This window comes from Pan troglodytes, chromosome 5 (genome assembly GCF_028858775.2).
Source record: "Pan troglodytes isolate AG18354 chromosome 5, NHGRI_mPanTro3-v2.0_pri, whole genome shotgun sequence".
Taxonomy (NCBI): Eukaryota; Metazoa; Chordata; class Mammalia; order Primates; family Hominidae; genus Pan; species Pan troglodytes.
Window position 1 is genome coordinate 16,643,091 of NC_072403.2, and position 16,779 is coordinate 16,659,869.

The following is a 16,779-nucleotide window of genomic DNA, read 5'->3' on the forward strand; positions in this document are numbered from 1 at the left end:
CCGGAAGTCGGCCCCGCCTCCTCCTGATGTCACAGAAATGAAGGGCTTCGCAGAGGATGTCCCGCCCGCTCCCCTCAGACGGGCGTAGCTGGCACCTTCCTGAGATATGCCTGCTTGCCCCCGATTTTTTTCTCCTTGCAGTGAGAACCTCCTCATGTGGCATCTTTACTTATTCTCTTCTTGGAAAATCCATGTGACCTCCCCGCGCTGAAAGTGTTTCCACGTTTACAGGCGACTTAAAGGCAGCCCTGGAGCCTGACGTATAATTCGAGCGCCGATGCAGAAAGGAGTCAGGTTTTTTTGTTTTTTTGTTTTTTTGGCTTCCGGTTCTGTCACCTCCAGGCTGAGCCGGGCTGGCGGAAGAGGCACGTGCGCTGCTGAATGGAGCTGGTCGCTGGTTGCTACGAGCAGGTCCTCTTTGGGTTCGCTGTACACCCGGAGCCCGAGGCTTGCGGCGACCACGAGGTGAGATACCACGTAGTTAGAGACAGTCGGAGGCGGGGCCGGGAAGGTCGGGTTTGGTTCCTACACAGCAGAGGTAAACATTGGAGCGCCTGCTGTTCAGTGGATGATTTGATGAATCAAACCTAAGAGACTTAAGAGAAAAGCTAACCTTTTAAAACGTAGAGTGGACATTTTATCAAAATGAGACAATATCTGCCTTTTCTAGTAGACAAAAGGTCCACGGGACACAAAGGAAACCGGCATTTCTGCATACGGACAAATGAGTCGTAGATTGTGGATTTAAGGATCGATCCCATAAGTTGACAGTATTCAGAATTTAATGAAAGAAGATCTCGGTCTTTTGCTGAATTTCTGTCCTGGAATTTTACAAATTACTAGAACTAGATTAGGATAAATCCCTTATAGATAAAGCGATACCAATTCATTATTTGTTGGGAACTTATGGCGAGCTGGGCGGTGGAGATGCAAAGATGCTGGAGGTATGGATCTTGCCTTAGAGACGTTGCCTACATAAGGGGTGGAGGACTGAGGAGACACATAGATGGAGAGAAATTACAGCAGAATATGATATTACTAGATGTGTGAATAGATAAAAAGTTCAAATAAATTATCAGTAGTCAAATAGGTAGATAGGACTATACTCACGACTAGGAATCCGACCTTCTAACATCTAGCTCACTTTTATTCTTGAAGCAATTCTAAGCATTTTCTAGAAAATTGAGTACAGTACTTCCTTATGAAGTCAAGGCGTCGGTCTTTAATTATCCAGAAAATTTGGAAGTATATCACTTGGCCTATTGCTTTCGTTTATTTTGTTTCCTACTCCAGTTATTTGCTCTTTGTCTTTGGCTGAAAAGTGATGTGTTTTGAATAGTCAAAGATGATGCTATTTAATGTTTTTTTTTTTTTGTAATGAAATTACTTAACTATGTTCCAGACACACAGTGGGCCTCACAGCAACCCTCTGAGGAGGATGCAGTTATTCTCGTTTTGCAGATGAAGAACCAAAATGTTGGTCCTAGATAGGTTAAGTGACTGCTGAAGGCCACACAGATAATAATTGACACAGGTGACCCCAAAATGTCAGGAGCCCCCGAGGGTCTCTGACATTTGAAACTCTTAACCATTACCCTATACTTCTACAAAATCTAAGCAATAGCCTAGATAACCTACATTATGTGAATTTTTAAAGGTTATTATTTGATTTAAGGCCATAGCAGACCCGCAAAAATGCTTGATTCAAAGGGGGCCCCCTTGGTCTTAAATGACGGAAGGAGTATCTTGCTGTAACTAAGGACCTGATTTGCAGTAACACATGTTGAAAGAAGTTTGATGGGTTTTTTTCTTTTTCGGTTTGTTTTGCAAATACTTTTTGATGCAGTTCCTTCAGTTTAAGGAGTGAGTGAGTGTGTGTGTGTGTCTGTGTATTTTGCTGTCATGCTTCGCACTCATCCAATCAGACTTCCTAATGCTATTGTCACATGGCAATAAGCACAGAGTTCCTGAGATTTCGTTATTGGTGATTCTCTAGAGCTTACGTTGGTACTCATGGAAACATACCTTTACTCTGTTGGTTTTTCTTTATAAGACTTGTCCACTGGGCGCGGTGGCTCATGCCTGCAATCCCAGCACTTTGGGAGGGCGAGGCAGGTGGATCACCTGAGGTCAGGAGTTGAAGACCAGCCTGGCCAATGTGGTGAAACCCTGTCTCTACCAAAATTAGCTGGGCATGATGGCAAGTGCTTGTAATCCCAGCTACTCAGGAGGCTTAGGTGGGAGAATCGCAGTTCATTGCTGTGTATCAACTGCTTGGAATAGTGCCAGACACATAGTAGGCACTCATCATTTGAAAGAATAAATTCAAATAAAAATGTGAATATCTGAAAAAATAAATTAAGTCTCACATATAAAGTAAATACACTAAAGAGTTAAAGATTTGTGTAGGATCTAAAAGTCTTCCTTCGTCCAGTCTCCATTACTGTGTTCTAGAGTGATGATACCCAGTGTTGCCTGCCCACCTCCTTGCTTTACCTTCCTTATCAAGTCTCAAGTCCTTTGTGTTAAACTACATGTCATTTTGTAGTTTAACATATCATTTTTCCATTTATAGGATCCATTGATAGTTTTCATGAATCGTGGAACGATTTATCTTTTCAGAAACAGATAAATGGTTCCGTGATTCATGAAAACTACCAATGGATAGAATTGGTGGAACTGTGGTGTGACTGGCATTAATTGTATGTTTTCATCTTCAGCAGCAATGGACTCTTGTGGCTGACTTCACTCACCATGCTCACACTGCCTCCTTGTCAGCAGTAGCTGTAAATAGTCGTTTTGTGGTCACTGGGAGCAAAGATGAAACAATTCACATTTATGACATGAAAAAGAAGATTGAGCATGGGGCTCTAGTGCATCACAGTGGTAAGAAAATTGTATCCCTTAAGATGAGAACATGGAGGTTTTCTTTACAATTTGACTTCAGTTGAACAATTTGTTGTATCTATTTTATAGCAGATTCTGTGCTAGAAGATAGAGGAATTAAAAAAAAAAATGGTTTCTTAGCCTGGCGCAGTGGCTCACACCTGTAATCCCAGCACTTTGGGAGGCTGAGGTGGGTGGATCACCTGAGGTCAGTAGCTGGAGACCAGACCTGTCTCTACTAAAATACAAAAAAAATTAGCCAGGTGTGGTGGCACACACCTGTAGTCACAGCTACTCGGGAGGGTGAGGCAGGGGAATCGTTTGAACCTGGGAGGCAGAGATTGCAGTAAGCTGAGATCACGCCACTGCATGCCAGCCTGGGCAACAGAGTGAGACTCTGTCTCAAAAAAAAAAAAAAAAGGTTTCTTGCTCTGGGTTGGCTTACGGTCTGTATTGGGAGACAGAAAGGAGGCATTTAACCCAGTCAGAGTGAGGTTTTCACTGAAACCTTCCTTAAAATGACATCTGAATTATCTTAAAAGAGAAATGTCAGTTGTTGGGCAGGTAAAGTTTGCAAGGAGGGAGAAAGGACATTCCAGGCAGAGCCGGCAGTGTGAGGAGCACAGGTAGTAGCATCATAGCAATATCTGACTTTATTGAGGGCATATTATGTACCCCTCTGTGTGCCAAGAAAGTAGAAGAGAACACCTAGTTTCAAAGATGTAGCGTCATAGCAATATCTGACTTTATTGAGGGCATATTATATACCCCTCTGTGTGCCAAGAAAGTAGAAGAGAACACCTAGTTTCAAAGATGTAGCGTCATAGCAATATCTGACTTTATTGAGGGCATATTATATACCCCTCTGTGTGCCAAGAAAGTAGAAGAGAACACCTAGTTTCAAAGATGTAGCATCATAGCAATATCTGACTTTACTGAGGGCATATTATGTACCCCCCTGTGTGCCAAGAAAGTAGAAGAGAACACCTAGTTTTAAAGATGTTACTTGACTTGCCGAAGGTCTCAAACACTGGAACTAGAACTTGAACCTAGGTCTAGAGCCCATGCTTTTGACCACTGGTGTTCATAGGGAACTGTAAGCAGTTCCGGATTATGAGAAGGTTAAATTGGGAATTTGAGGGGCTAGAGAAGTAGATGGGACCAGATCCTGGAGTCCTTGAGAGAGCCAGGTAGAGACTGAATTGGGAGGGAGGGAGGGAGCAAGCTAGCAAATGAATGATGTGGGCTTGAGGAAAGTACTGCCAGTTAGTATCGGAGGGGTGCTGACTGAGAACCCCAACAGAAGGACTGATGAAGGCCTGCCCCATTGGAATTGGCAGCTACGGATTGAGTAACATCAGTTTGCAAGATTTTCTGAGTTTCTTCAGTAATAAGCCACAGACATTTCCCTAGAGAGAGGAAGGTTACTTGGTGTGTGCGGTAGAAGGATTGAGTTACAAGAGAATTAAGAATTTTGGTGAAGGAGTGGATTAGGTTGTCAGCATAGAGAAAATGTGTCGTCAAAGCCGGGCGCGGTGGCTCGCGCCTGTAATCCCAGCACTTTGGGAGGCCGAGGTGGGCCGAGCGTGAGGTCAGGAGATTGAGACCATCCTGGCTAACACGGAGAAACCCCGTCTCTACGAAAAATACATAACCTTAGCTGGGCATGGTGGCACACACCTGTAGTCCCAGCTACTTAGGAGGCTGAGGCAGGAGAATCGCTTGAACCCGGGGAGGCAGAGTGTGCAGTGAGCTGAGACTGTGCCACTGCACTCTAGCCTAGGCGACAGAGCAAGACTCTGTCTCAAAAAAAAAAAAAAAAAAAGGAAAAGAAAAGAAAATGTGTTGTCAAGGGCCTGGAGATCTCTGAAATACAGAAGCAGGTGGAGTGTGAGTGCAGGGAGGCATGAAAGGGATGGGAAGATGTGAGCTTGTGGTCAGCAAATAGCTTCCTAGAGGTCAAGAGTTCTAACGTGGAACAGCTCTATGTGGTAACGATGCCCAGGCTGTGGGTGTAGGGGACTGAAATGCAGGGGAGGCAAAGGTCACTGGAGTTGAAGTCAAGAAGTAGTACTACAGTTCCCGGCTTGTGGTTTGGTTTTCCACACTGGTGGTCAAGGTACCCAGGATAGTGGCAGAATCAAGGGAGAGAAAGACTGAACAGGTAAATTTTTTTCTTCAGTACCAAACATTTTATGCTGTTTTTGTTGCATTTTCCCAGGGAACAGAGAATGAGGGGTGACTCAGCCAAGAAAGTTGGTTTTCTGCAAAGAAAGGCAGATAAAATGGTGCCTTTTTCCTACCCAATCTTACATGTATTTCAGAGGATCCACACCAGGCATTGGTTTCCAGCAGTAAATTTGCAGCCATAAATGGCTTCCTTCTGTTAGGTGTTCCCTTAGTTTATTCAGACTGCTATAACAAAATACCTTAGACTGAATAATTTATCAATAATAGAGATTTATTTCTCACAGTTGTAGAGGCTGGGAAGTCTAAGATTAAGGCACCAGCAGATTTTCTTGTCTCGTAAGGACTGGCTCTCTGTTGCTGTGTCCTCATATGGTAGAAGGGCAAAGCAGATCCCTGCACAATTCTGTAAGGTCAAGCTTGAGAGTTGGAGCCAGTTTTAAAAAAGCAAACAAACAAACAAAAAAAACAACTTTTTTTTTGGCGGGGGCGGGGGGGCTTCTCGCTCTGTCACCCAGGCTGGAGTGCAGTGGCACGATCTCGGCTCACTGCGTCAGTTCTGCCTCCTGGGTTTAAGCGATTCTCCTGCCTCAGCCTCCCAGGTAGCTTGGATTATAGGTGCCTGCCACCACGCCCAGCTAATTTTTGTATTTTTAGTAGAGACAGGGGTCTAACCATGTTGGCCAGGCTGGTCTTGAACTCTTGACCTCAAGTGATCCGCCCGCCTCAGCCTCCCAAAGTGCTGGGATTACAGGCGTGAGCCACCACGCCCTGCCAAAAAAAACAACTTTTATAATGTCGCCAGTCCTCTAATCCCGTTCATGAGGGTTTGCCTTCATGACTTAGTCACCGTCACCTCCTAAAGGTCTCACCTCTTAAACTATCACATTGGCAACTAAGTTTCAGCAAATGAATTTTGGGGGACACTTTCACACATGGCAGACTGTCCATTGCTGCTTTAACAGCTGTCTTGCTCTTCATCAGAAGCTGAGCTTTGAGTGATTCAAATACACATTCTTTTTTTCTCTATCTCCTAGTCCTAGTTCGTTATAAAGAAGCCTTCTCTCTCAGGTTTGGAAGAAATAAGTTAAATTTGATCTGCCCAAACCCATTAGTACAAGTGTTCAACAATAAGAAAAGGAATTACATAGAAGGAGTTTAGATTGGGGGGTGAATGAAGTAGGGCTCTTGGTTTCTTGGTTTCCTTTATTTCTTGTATAAATCCTTTTTTTCTTTTTTTCCTTCAACTTTTAAGTTCAGGGGTACACATGCAGGATGTGCAGGTTTGTTACATAGGTAAACATCCCATGGTGGTTTGCTGTACAGATCATCCCATCACCTAGGTATTAAGCCCAGCATCCATTAGCTGTTCTTTCTAATGCTCTCCTTCCTGCAACCCTTCCCCTCCCACAGGCCCCAGTGTGTGTTGTTCTTCCCCTGTGTGAGAACATGCGGTGTTTGGTTTTCTTTTTCTTTTCTTTTCTATTTCTTTCTTTCCTTCTTTTTTGAGATGCAGTCTTTCTCTGTCACCCAGGCTGGAGTGCAGTGGCAGATCTCGGCTCACTGCAACCTCCATCTCCCAGGTTCAAGCGATTCTTGTGCCTCAGCCTCCTGAGTAGCTGGGACTACAGGCACACACCACCACATCCAGCTAATTTTTGTATTTTCAGTAGAGACGGGGTTTCGCCATGTTGGCCAGGCTGGTCTTGAACTCCTGACCTCAAGTGATCTGCCCGCCTCGGTCTCCCAAAGTGCTGGGATTACAGGCATGAGCCACCTCGCCTAGCCAGTGTTTAATTTTCTCTTCCTGCATTAGTTTGCTGGGGATAATGGCTTCCAACTCCATCCACATCCCTGCAAAGGACATGATATCATTCCTTTTTATGGGTGCATAAATCCTATTTTTCTAAGAGTTGCTAATAGATAAGCTTTTTTCTAGGGAAGCAAATGTGGGAAACCAAACTTTCCAAAGTGAGAAATAGGATAATAGGGAGAGGAAAATATGAACAAATGAATGAGAAGTGTGTGGAAATGGATCAAAACAGGTCTGAGTGATAAGGATTGGATTGTGGCTGATTGGGTAGCTAATTCACTGTTTAGAAAGTGGAAGTCATGTGGCAGTACACCTGGTTTGTTCCCCAGATAGGCTTGTTAGCTGATTAGTTTTGTTTACTTCTGCTCAAACTATCCTAGCCAGCCACCTCCTAAATTTATAATTTGAAGACATAAAGCAAGGACGTGAACTGATTTGTTCAAATCTGTATCTAAACTGGAGATACTCTGCTGAAAATATTTGCATAGATTTGAACAACTGTACTTACGTGAAAAAATTTAAGGTATATTTTAGTAATATTAAGACATTGAGGCCAGGCACAGTGGCTCACACCTGTAATCCCAGCACTTTGGGAGGCTGAGGTGGGCAGATCACTTGGGCCCAGGAGTTCAAGACCAGCCTGGGCAACATGGCATGGTGAAACCCTGTATCTACAAAAAATAGAAAAATTAGCTAGGCATATTGATGTGCACCTGTAGTCCCAGTTACTCAGGAGGCTGAGGTGGGAAGATTGCTTGAACCCAGGAGGCAGAGGTTGCAGTGGGATAAGATCGTTCCATAGCACTTCAGCCTGGGTAACAAGAGTGAAACCCTGCCTCAAAAAAAAAAAAAAAAAAGAAAAAGAAAAAAAGGTATTGAGTGTTTTACTTAGCATAGCATAGCCTTCAAATCAGAAATGGAGTTTGCATTTAAAATGAATATTATTTTTGCCTATTTTGGTTTTTCCATAGGTACAATAACTTGCCTGAAATTCTATGGCAACAGGCATTTAATCAGTGGAGCGGAAGATGGACTCATCTGTATCTGGGATGCAAAGAAATGGGAATGCCTGAAGTCAATTAAAGCTCACAAGTGAGTCGGGCTCTTTCCCTTTGGCATTCTCGATGTGCCAGTCAAGTTGGGGACTAACTGTTGGTTTCATTATAGAGGACAGGTGACCTTCCTTTCTATTCACCCATCTGGCAAGTTGGCCCTGTCGGTTGGTACAGATAAAACTTTAAGGTAAGTCATTAATGCTCAAGAGCATTTATCTAAGGTGTATCTTTTACTACAGCTCTCCACCATTTAAAAATACTGTTATACAAGGGAAAGGTCAAAAGCTGGTGAACCTTTTCATAGTGGTTCATAGTGGTAGGATAAAAATGACAAGCTCTGTTTTCTTTCTTTTTTTTTGAGACGGAGTCTCGCTCTGTCTCCCTGCTCTGTCGCCCAGGCTGGAGTGCGGTGGCGTGATCTTGGCTCACTGCAAGCTCCGCCTCCCAGGTTCATGCCATTCTCCTGCCTCAGCCTCCCGAGTAGCTGAAACTACAGGCGCCCGCCACCACGCCTGGCTAATTTTTGTATTTTTAGTAGAGACGGTGTTTCACCGTGTTAGCCAGGATGGTCTCGATCTCCTGACCTCGTCATCCGCCCGCCTCAGCCTCCAAAAGTGCTGGGATTACAGGCGTGAGCCACCGCGCCCAGCCAACAAGCTCCGTTTTCAAACATGCAGTTATGCTGCAGTCATCATAGCTGTGAATTGAAGATTTTAGAAAGGGAAACCTTTTGAAAATACAATGGATACGAGATGTTAAAGGGATATGGGAATGAAGCAAGTCTTAATCCTGCCTCATAATATTTCAAAATGTTGCTGTAAGGAAGATAGCAGGTCTTTTAAATAGCCAATATTTGGTAAAATGTCACTTCAGTAAGTCTTCATTATGCTTGTTCTTTTATGCTTAGTAAAAGTTAGTTGGTGATCACACCGTAAGTGAGCTTCCTATTTTGCAGAACGTGGAATCTTGTAGAAGGAAGATCAGCATTCATAAAAAATATAAAACAAAGTGAGTATTTTTGTTTGAAATGCAGGTTGAGCATTCCTAATCTGGAAATCTGAAATGCTCCAAAATCTGAAACTTTTTGGCACTGATGTGGTGCCTCAAGTAGAAAATTCAACACCTTACCTCATGATGGGTTACAGTCAGAACTTTGTTTCATACACAAAATTATTTAAAATATTGTGTAAAATTACCTTCCGGCTAGGTGTATATGAAACATAGATGAATTTCATGTTTAGACTTGAAACATGAGTTGCATGGGTTTTATCCTCGAGATATTTCATTGTATATATGCAGATATTCCAAAATCCAAAATCGTTCTGGTCCCAAGCATTTTGGATAAGGGATACTCAACCTGTATATTTTACAGTGACTTAATGGAATATGAATATAGATATACATTTTTACATGTGTGTATGTTGCACATTTATTTCCCTGCATGGTGGTGGTTACCTCTGAGCAAATGCCTTGGGTTACTTTCTTTTCCCATTTTAGACTAGATTCTTTCTGTGGCTCTGCCACCTGTCTTTGATTTTTATTTTGTTTCATTTTATTTTATTTTATATTTTATTTTATATTTTTTATTTTATTTTATTTTTTGAGATGGAGTCTCGCTCTATCACCCAGGCTGGAGTGCAGTAGCGCTATCTCAGCTCACTACAACCTCTGCCTTCTGAGTTCGTTATTCTCCTGCCTCACCCTCCCAAGCAGCTGGGATTACAGGCGCGTGTCACCATGCTTGGCTAATTTTTTGTATTTTTTGGTAGAGAGATGGGGTTTCACCATGTTTGCCAGGCTGGTCTCAAACTCCTGGCCTTAAGTGATCCACCCACCTTGGCCTCCCAAAGTGCTGGCATTACAGGTGTGACCCAGTGCACCTGGCCCACCTTTGACTTTTTGAACCTAGATTATTTTCTTAAAAACTTGACTTGTAAAATGTGTTACGAAGATGAAATAGGATAATGAATTTGAAAATGCACAGTATAAATATTTGCTATTTTTATTATTACTATGATCATTTTATGTTTTATTTACAAAATAAATAGACTTCGTTTTTTTCCACTTACAGATGCTCACATAGTAGAATGGTCCCCAAGAGGAGAGCAGTATGTAGTTATCATACAGAATAAAATAGACATCTATCAGCTTGACACTGCATCCATTAGTGGCACCATCACAAATGAAAAGAGAATTTCCTCTGTTAAATTTCTTTCAGTGAGTAATCGGAAATCAGTGACCAAAGTTCGTGGTGATGGTTGGAACTGTTGATGACATTCTGGATGTTATTACTCTTTTTCCTCTCTCCTAGGAGTCTGTCCTTGCAGTGGCTGGAGATGAAGAAGTTATAAGGTTTTTTGACTGTGATTCACTAGTGTGCCTCTGCGAATTTAAAGCTCATGAAAACAGGTATTTTTACCAATCTTTGCTGTGTATGTCTAGTCTAATAAAAGGTATATATGCAGTAGTTTCATAAGCCAGGTTATATGTTTTTATTAGCAACTGCAGAAATAATCAGACATATCTACATGTACAGTATATGGTATCTGGAGTCTAATAAGGTGGTGGAAGATGTTATCTTCCTGGCCTTTAATAATGCAAAAGTGGGCCGGGAGCAGTAGCTCACGCCTGTAATCCCAACACTTTGGGAGGCTGAGGCGGGCGGATCAGGAGGTCAAGAGATCAAGACCATCCTGGCTAACATGGTGAAACCCCGTCTCTACTGAAAATAAAAAAATTGGTGTGGTGGTGCACGCTGGTAGTCCCAGTTACTCGAGAGGGTGAGGCAGGAGAATCACTTGAACCCTGGAGGCGGAGGTTGCAGTGAGCCAAGATCGCACCACTGCACTCCAACCTGGCGACAGAGTGAGACTCTGTCTCCAAAAAAAAAATAATAATAATGCAAAAGTGGTGAAATTGTTTTCTGGACTGTCATTTACACAAGATATTTTTTAAATGTCTGTTAGACTTGGAGCCTGAAATCAAGCATATTTGAACAAGCAAAAGACTAAACAATCTTGAGCTTTGTTCCCATCTACTTTTGTCCTTTTACATAAGTCCCCTTGCCTACTTCTCCCCCCTTTCCATGTGATTTTTTTTCCTGCAGGAGAAGTGAATTGACGTTACTGAGTTCCTGTTTTGTGCCAGCTTTTATTACCTTTTAATGCTTTCTCTCTTTCTAGGGGGTAGATAGTCTCAAAGTAAGTAGTTAAGTGGTTGGCCAATATTACCCCAATAATGGAGCTGAGAGCTGAACCCAGTTTTATCTGACTCTCATATCCCTGCTTTCTCCAGTAATTTTGAAAAAGGTGATCTAATATACAGAGTTAGATTTTGATGTGATCCATTTGCATGTTCTATGTCTCAAATGAGTCTTAATTCTTATTTCTTAAACAGTGGTTAAGTTTTAAGAAATCCATACTTAGAGTACTGCAGTCAGTAGTATAAAGGCCTTACTCTTCTCCTATATTGGGAAGTGAACATATTTTTCAAGGTCGCCCATTCCAGATGTACTAATAACACTTAAGATATTTGGCCATTCATTCATTTAACAAGTATTCATTGAGCATCATTATGAAATACTACACGAAGTATTTAATGATGAACAGAAAAGACAGGAGCTTGTGCTCTCATGGCTCTTACATTATAAGGAGGCAATAGATTATAAGCAAGCAGATAATTATAACAGGATGGAAATAGAAAAGTAGAGTGATTAAAGATTAACAAGGGTAATTGGTTTAGATAGGATGATGAGGGAAGAAGATGTGAGACCTTAAGAATGAAAAAGGAGCTAGTTTTAAAAAGAGAGAGGCACAGGTGCAAAGACCCTGAGGGAGAACAGAGCTTGGTGTATTTTAGGAGCAGATAGAAGACCTGTGTGACTAGGTGAGAATGAGCAAGGAGAAGACGGTGGAAGCCAATCGGTGCCTATAATCATCATAATTTTTCTTACTATGGAAAAATTTAAAAGCATTTAGACTGGTTTAAGGTGCTAACTCTTTAAGACCCACCACCAGCTTTAGCAACTGTCACTGTGTGGCCAGTTTTGCTTCATCTATATGCCCAGCCACTTCCTCCTCTCCCATCTTATTTTAAAGTAGATCCCAGTTTTGTAGGGTTTTAAGCCTGCAAGTTACATGATTTGATTTACATTTTTAAAAATTTTTGGCCAGGCGCAGTGGCTCATGCCTGTAATCCCGGCACTTCGGGAGGCCGAGGCAGGCAGATCACAAGGTCAGGAGTTTGAGACCAGCCTGACAACATGGTGAAACCCCGTCTCTACTAAAAATACAAAAATTAGCCAGGTATGGTGGCGCACACCTGTAATCCCAGCTACTCGGGAGGCTGAGGCAGGAGAATCGTTTGAACCCAGGAGGCGGAGGTTGTGGTTAGCTGAGATAGCCGAGATCCCACCACTGCACTCCAGCCTAGGCGATAGAGCAAGGCTCCGCCTCAAAAAAAAAAAAAAAAGAAAAAAAAAGAAAAGAAAATTGTTAAGGGGCAAAATAGAAGCAGAAAGGCCAATCAGGCTACTTCTGTGATCCAGAGGAAAAATGAGAGTGGCTTAGACTAACAGTGGTGGGACTGCAGATGAGGGAAATGGATGTGTGGGAGAGGCCTGGATTCATCGTTTCTGTTGTCTTTTCTCTCCTTACTGAACTTGGAGTTTCTTGAGGTGATGGGCTTTGTTTTACTCATCTTTAGTTCCTTTGTAATAACCTGATTATTTATAGTTATCTGTTTTCTTTTCAACTTTTCCTTCAGATATGGTTGGCAGTGGATTTTATCTTATTTTTTGGGCCTGGATATATCTCATTAATGGGAATGCGAAGCATAGTTATATTTTAAGGCACCATTCATTGAGCAGTTTGGAAATACTTGAAACACTGAGAAAGCACTAGTCTTTGTGTGTAATTTTATAACAATATTAGACTATTTGGAGGAAAAGATCTTTTATAGTGTTAATATTTCTATCCTAGGGTAAAGGACATGTTCAGTTTTGAAATTCCAGAGCATCATGTTATTGTTTCAGCATCGAGTGATGGTTTCATCAAAATGTGGAAGCTTAAGCAGGATAAGGTCAGTGCTTCAACACAATCTAAATGTACTTTAATACAAGTCTTGCTCATAAGTGAGGTGGAATTTTTTTAAGGGTCATAAGACATAGGTCTTTAAACTTTTTAAATCTCTTCCAGGCATCATTGATATTAATGGTTTTAAAATTAGGGTTCCCAGGGAGCTGCCTTGATGGTTGTCATTTCCGAGTGTGAGCTGGCGGGATCCCAGAACTCGCGCTGCTCTTTTTAGTCAGAGAAGCTCTACTTTCCTCTCTTGAATATTGGAGTTCTCTGGAAGCTCTTAGGTAAAAATACTGCCATTGCTAAAAGTAATTTGGAAGTTCCTGAACAATTACAAAATTAACAAACCATTTAAACCAGACACTTTGGAAAATTGAATTCCCTCCTGTAGTCTCCTTACAGTCTCTCTTGGTTTATTCTTTGTTCTCTCATAAACACATTCTGTGAATATGGTTTGTTGAATGTCTCTTTCCAAGGTTCTTTGTTCAGCCCTGGAAATAAGACCTGATGCCTTTCTTTAGAATTTTCTGTTTTTTTTTTTTTAAAGTATACAATTCAGTGATTTAATTTAGCATATTTATGGAGTTGTACAATCATAATCGTAATTAATTTTAGAATATTTTCATCACACCAAAGAGAAATTCCATACCCATTAGCAGTCACCCCCCATCCTCTCCTTTCCCCCCACTGCCAGTCCCTGGTAACTAGTAATCTGTTTTTTGTTTTTATGGATTTGCCTATTCTGGACATTTCATATATGGAATCACACAACGTTTGGCCTTTTGTGATGGGCGTTTTCACTTCGTGTAATGTTTCTAAGGTTCATCATGTTATAGCATATATTAGTACTTCACTGCTTTTTATGACTGAATACTACGCCGTCGTGTGGATAAACCACTTTTTATGTATCGATTCATCAGGTGATAGACATTTGGATTGTTTCCACCTTTTGGATGTTATGAATAGTGCTTCTGTGAACATTCATATGCAAATTTTTGTGTGGATATATGTTTTTTTTCTTTTATACTTTAAGTTTTAGGGTACATGTGTACAACGTGCAGGTTAGTTGCATATGTATACATGTGCCATGTTGGTGTGCTGCACCCATTAACTCGTCATTTAACATTAGGTATATCTCCTAATGCTATCCCTCCCCCTGCCCCCCACCCCACAACAGGCCCTGGTGTGTGATGTTCCCCTTCCTGTGTCTGTGTGTTCTCATTGTTCAATTCCCACCTATGAGTGAGAACATGCAAAATTGGCTCTGTGAATAACATAGTCAAACTAATCATGAGTGAAGATTATATATATGTTGCTTCTGAATATCATATTTTGTACTCAAGAAAATACAGGAAGTTTTAAATTAAGGTAACTTGATTATGGAAAAAGAAATTATTGAAAATGCACATTATGAATGTTTGTTTCTTCTGTTTAGAAAGTTCCCCCATCTTTACTCTGTGAAGTAAACACTAATGCCAGGCTGACATGTCTTGGAGTGTGGCTAGACAAAGTGGCAGACATGAAAGAAAGCCTTCCTCCAGCTGCAGAGCCTTCTCCTGGTAATCGAATTTGATTGTTTTGAAATTTTGAATAATCTATTATCTCTTAAATTGTGGAAGTGGAGGAGATCCAGATAATTTCACTTTATTGACAGCTTGTGTTTATTTCATTCAAAGGGGAAAACAGTCTTTTTTTAAAAGCACTCTCTTTTGTGTTTTAGTAAGTAAAGAACAGTCCAAAATTGGCAAAAAGGAGCCTGGTGACACAGTGCACAAAGAAGAAAAGCGGTCAAAACCTAACACAAAGAAACGTGGTTTAACAGGTGACAGTAAGAAAGCAACAAAAGAAAGTGGCCTGGTATCAACCAAGAAGAGGAAAATGGTAGAAATGTTGGAAAAGAAGAGGAAAAAGAAGAAAATAAAAACAATGCAGTGAATCCCAGATGTCTCCTGAAAGAACTCTTTTAGATGAAATCATTCTACTCAAATGTACCTTAATTTTTTTTTTTTTTTTTCCCTGAGTAAAAGCAAGAAATTTCTTCCTTTGGAAAAAATATATATATTTAAAAACCACTTTTAGATGGTTTTTTTAAAAAAAAAACAGTGGTAAAATTACTTTTGGCAGACAGTGTTTTATGAATTATGTATCATGTTGATATATAATATGTTAATGTGTCATGTAATTTTTACTTTGTACAAAGCAAATAAAGATCTTTCTCAAAATATACTGTAAAATAATATAAAATATTGAACACATTCTTTATCAGATTTGGATGAAGGAGTCATTATTCAAAATTTTCTCTTAAATGGGAAAGAATTTAAGAACTGCCTTTGGCTTCTTCAAATGGTAAGTAGTAATTTTAGATTTTCATACCAACAGGACAAACTTAAAAGATTATACATATATAATTATACATATCTATGAAACAAACATATGCTTAAGTGTAGGACGTACCTAAGATTATAGAGAGATTGCCAGACTTTAAACTACTTTGCTTCCAAGTAGTAGATGTACAAAATAATTTAAGGACGGGAAAATGATCTTTTCTTTTTTTCTTTTTGTTTTTTTGAGATGGAGTCTTGATCTGTTGCCCAGGCTGGAGTGCGGTGGCGCGATCTTAGCTCACTGCAACCTCCGTCTCTTCGTTTCAGGCTATTCTCCTGCCTCAGCCTCCCGAGTAGCTGGTAGCTTGAGCCAAGGAGTTTGAGACCAGCATGGGCAACATAGGGAGACTGTCTCTCCCAAAAAATTAGCTAGATGTGGTGACATGCTCCCAGCTACTCAAGAGGCGGAGGTGGGAAGGATGGCTTGAGCCCAGGATGTGGAAATTGCGGTGAGCTGCGACTGCACCACTATACTCCAGCCTGGACAACAGAGCCAGACCCTGTCTTAAAAAAAAAGAAAGGAAAAGACATTATTGGGGATCCATAGGTTTGAATTAGCCAGGCAGATACTAGATACCTGAGACCATCAGGAGAATCACTTCTGATTAGGCAGAATAAGAACGGGCACTGGAATTGCCACTCCATAGGAATAAATTGTCTAGGAAATGAACCAAATTGTGTGCTTAATATCAGTCTACTCCTTTGTTAGCTTATTTCATAAGCTATTAGCATAAATGTAGGTTGTTGGCTTTTTTTTTTCTCAATTCAACTCAAAAATTTTGAGATCATTGTGAGAAATACACACTTGTAAGAAATAATGCAGAGATTCCACCCGGTTTTCCCAATGATAACATCTTGCAAAACAAGGGCAATATCACAACCAAGCCAAGATAGGATAGAAATGATATAATCAAGATACAGAACATTTCTATCACAATGATCCCATCTGTTGTCATAAGCCATATTCAGTTTCCTCTTGTGCTCGTATAGCTATGCCCGCCTTCATAACCTCTGGCACCAGTGGTCTGTTCTCCATCTCTAATTTTGCCAAAATTGATTGGATTATACTTTCTTTTGGGATTGGCTTTTCACTCAGCATAATCTCTGGGCATTGATCCAGCTTGTTGCATCAATAGTTCTGTTTTTAGTACTGAGTGGGATGTCACTATAGATGTACCATAGTAAACACCTGTGGAAGGACGTCAGGAATGTTTCCTGTTATTAGGTATCTAAATAAAGTTGCTGTAAACATTTGTGTACAGGTTTTTATGTGAACTAGAGTCTTCATTTCTCTTGGATAAATGCCCAGGAATTCCAAAGTTTTCCAGAATAGCTGTATGGTTTTACATTTCTACCAGTAATGTTTGAGTGATACA

At 40.9% G+C, this 16,779-nt stretch overlaps 1 protein-coding gene across 2 annotated transcripts; it reads left to right on the forward strand.

The window, feature by feature from the left end:
* The first annotated feature begins 20 nt into the window (after positions 1–20).
* Positions 21–15,263, forward strand: PAK1IP1 (PAK1 interacting protein 1). 2 transcript variants are annotated; one of them, XM_009450489.4, is made up of 10 exons: positions 21–465; positions 2,721–2,886; positions 7,858–7,978; positions 8,054–8,128; positions 8,897–8,949; positions 10,013–10,158; positions 10,253–10,350; positions 12,921–13,020; positions 14,455–14,578; positions 14,740–15,263. In XM_009450489.4, exons 1-10 carry the CDS (start codon positions 382–384, stop codon positions 14,952–14,954), a joined length of 1,182 nt encoding a protein of 393 aa, XP_009448764.2. In that variant the 5' UTR covers positions 21–381; the 3' UTR covers positions 14,955–15,263. The 2 variants fall into 2 exon arrangements, with proteins under 2 accessions (XP_009448764.2, XP_518863.4); XM_518863.9 differs by having other exon boundaries at positions 2,724–2,886.
* Positions 15,264–16,779: the final 1,516 nt, after the last annotated feature.

Bases quoted from the DNA above. Each gene is read 5' to 3' on its own strand.
- PAK1IP1 (XM_009450489.4), top strand. From the start codon at position 382: ATGGAGCTGGTCGCTGGTTGCTACGAGCAGGTCCTCTTTGGGTTCGCT. The intron at 2,887-7,857 runs GTAAGAAAATTG...GTTTTTCCATAG, and splicing joins GGCTCTAGTGCATCACAGTG to GTACAATAACTTGCCTGAAA. The intron at 8,950-10,012 runs GTGAGTATTTTT...TTCCACTTACAG, and splicing joins CATAAAAAATATAAAACAAA to ATGCTCACATAGTAGAATGG.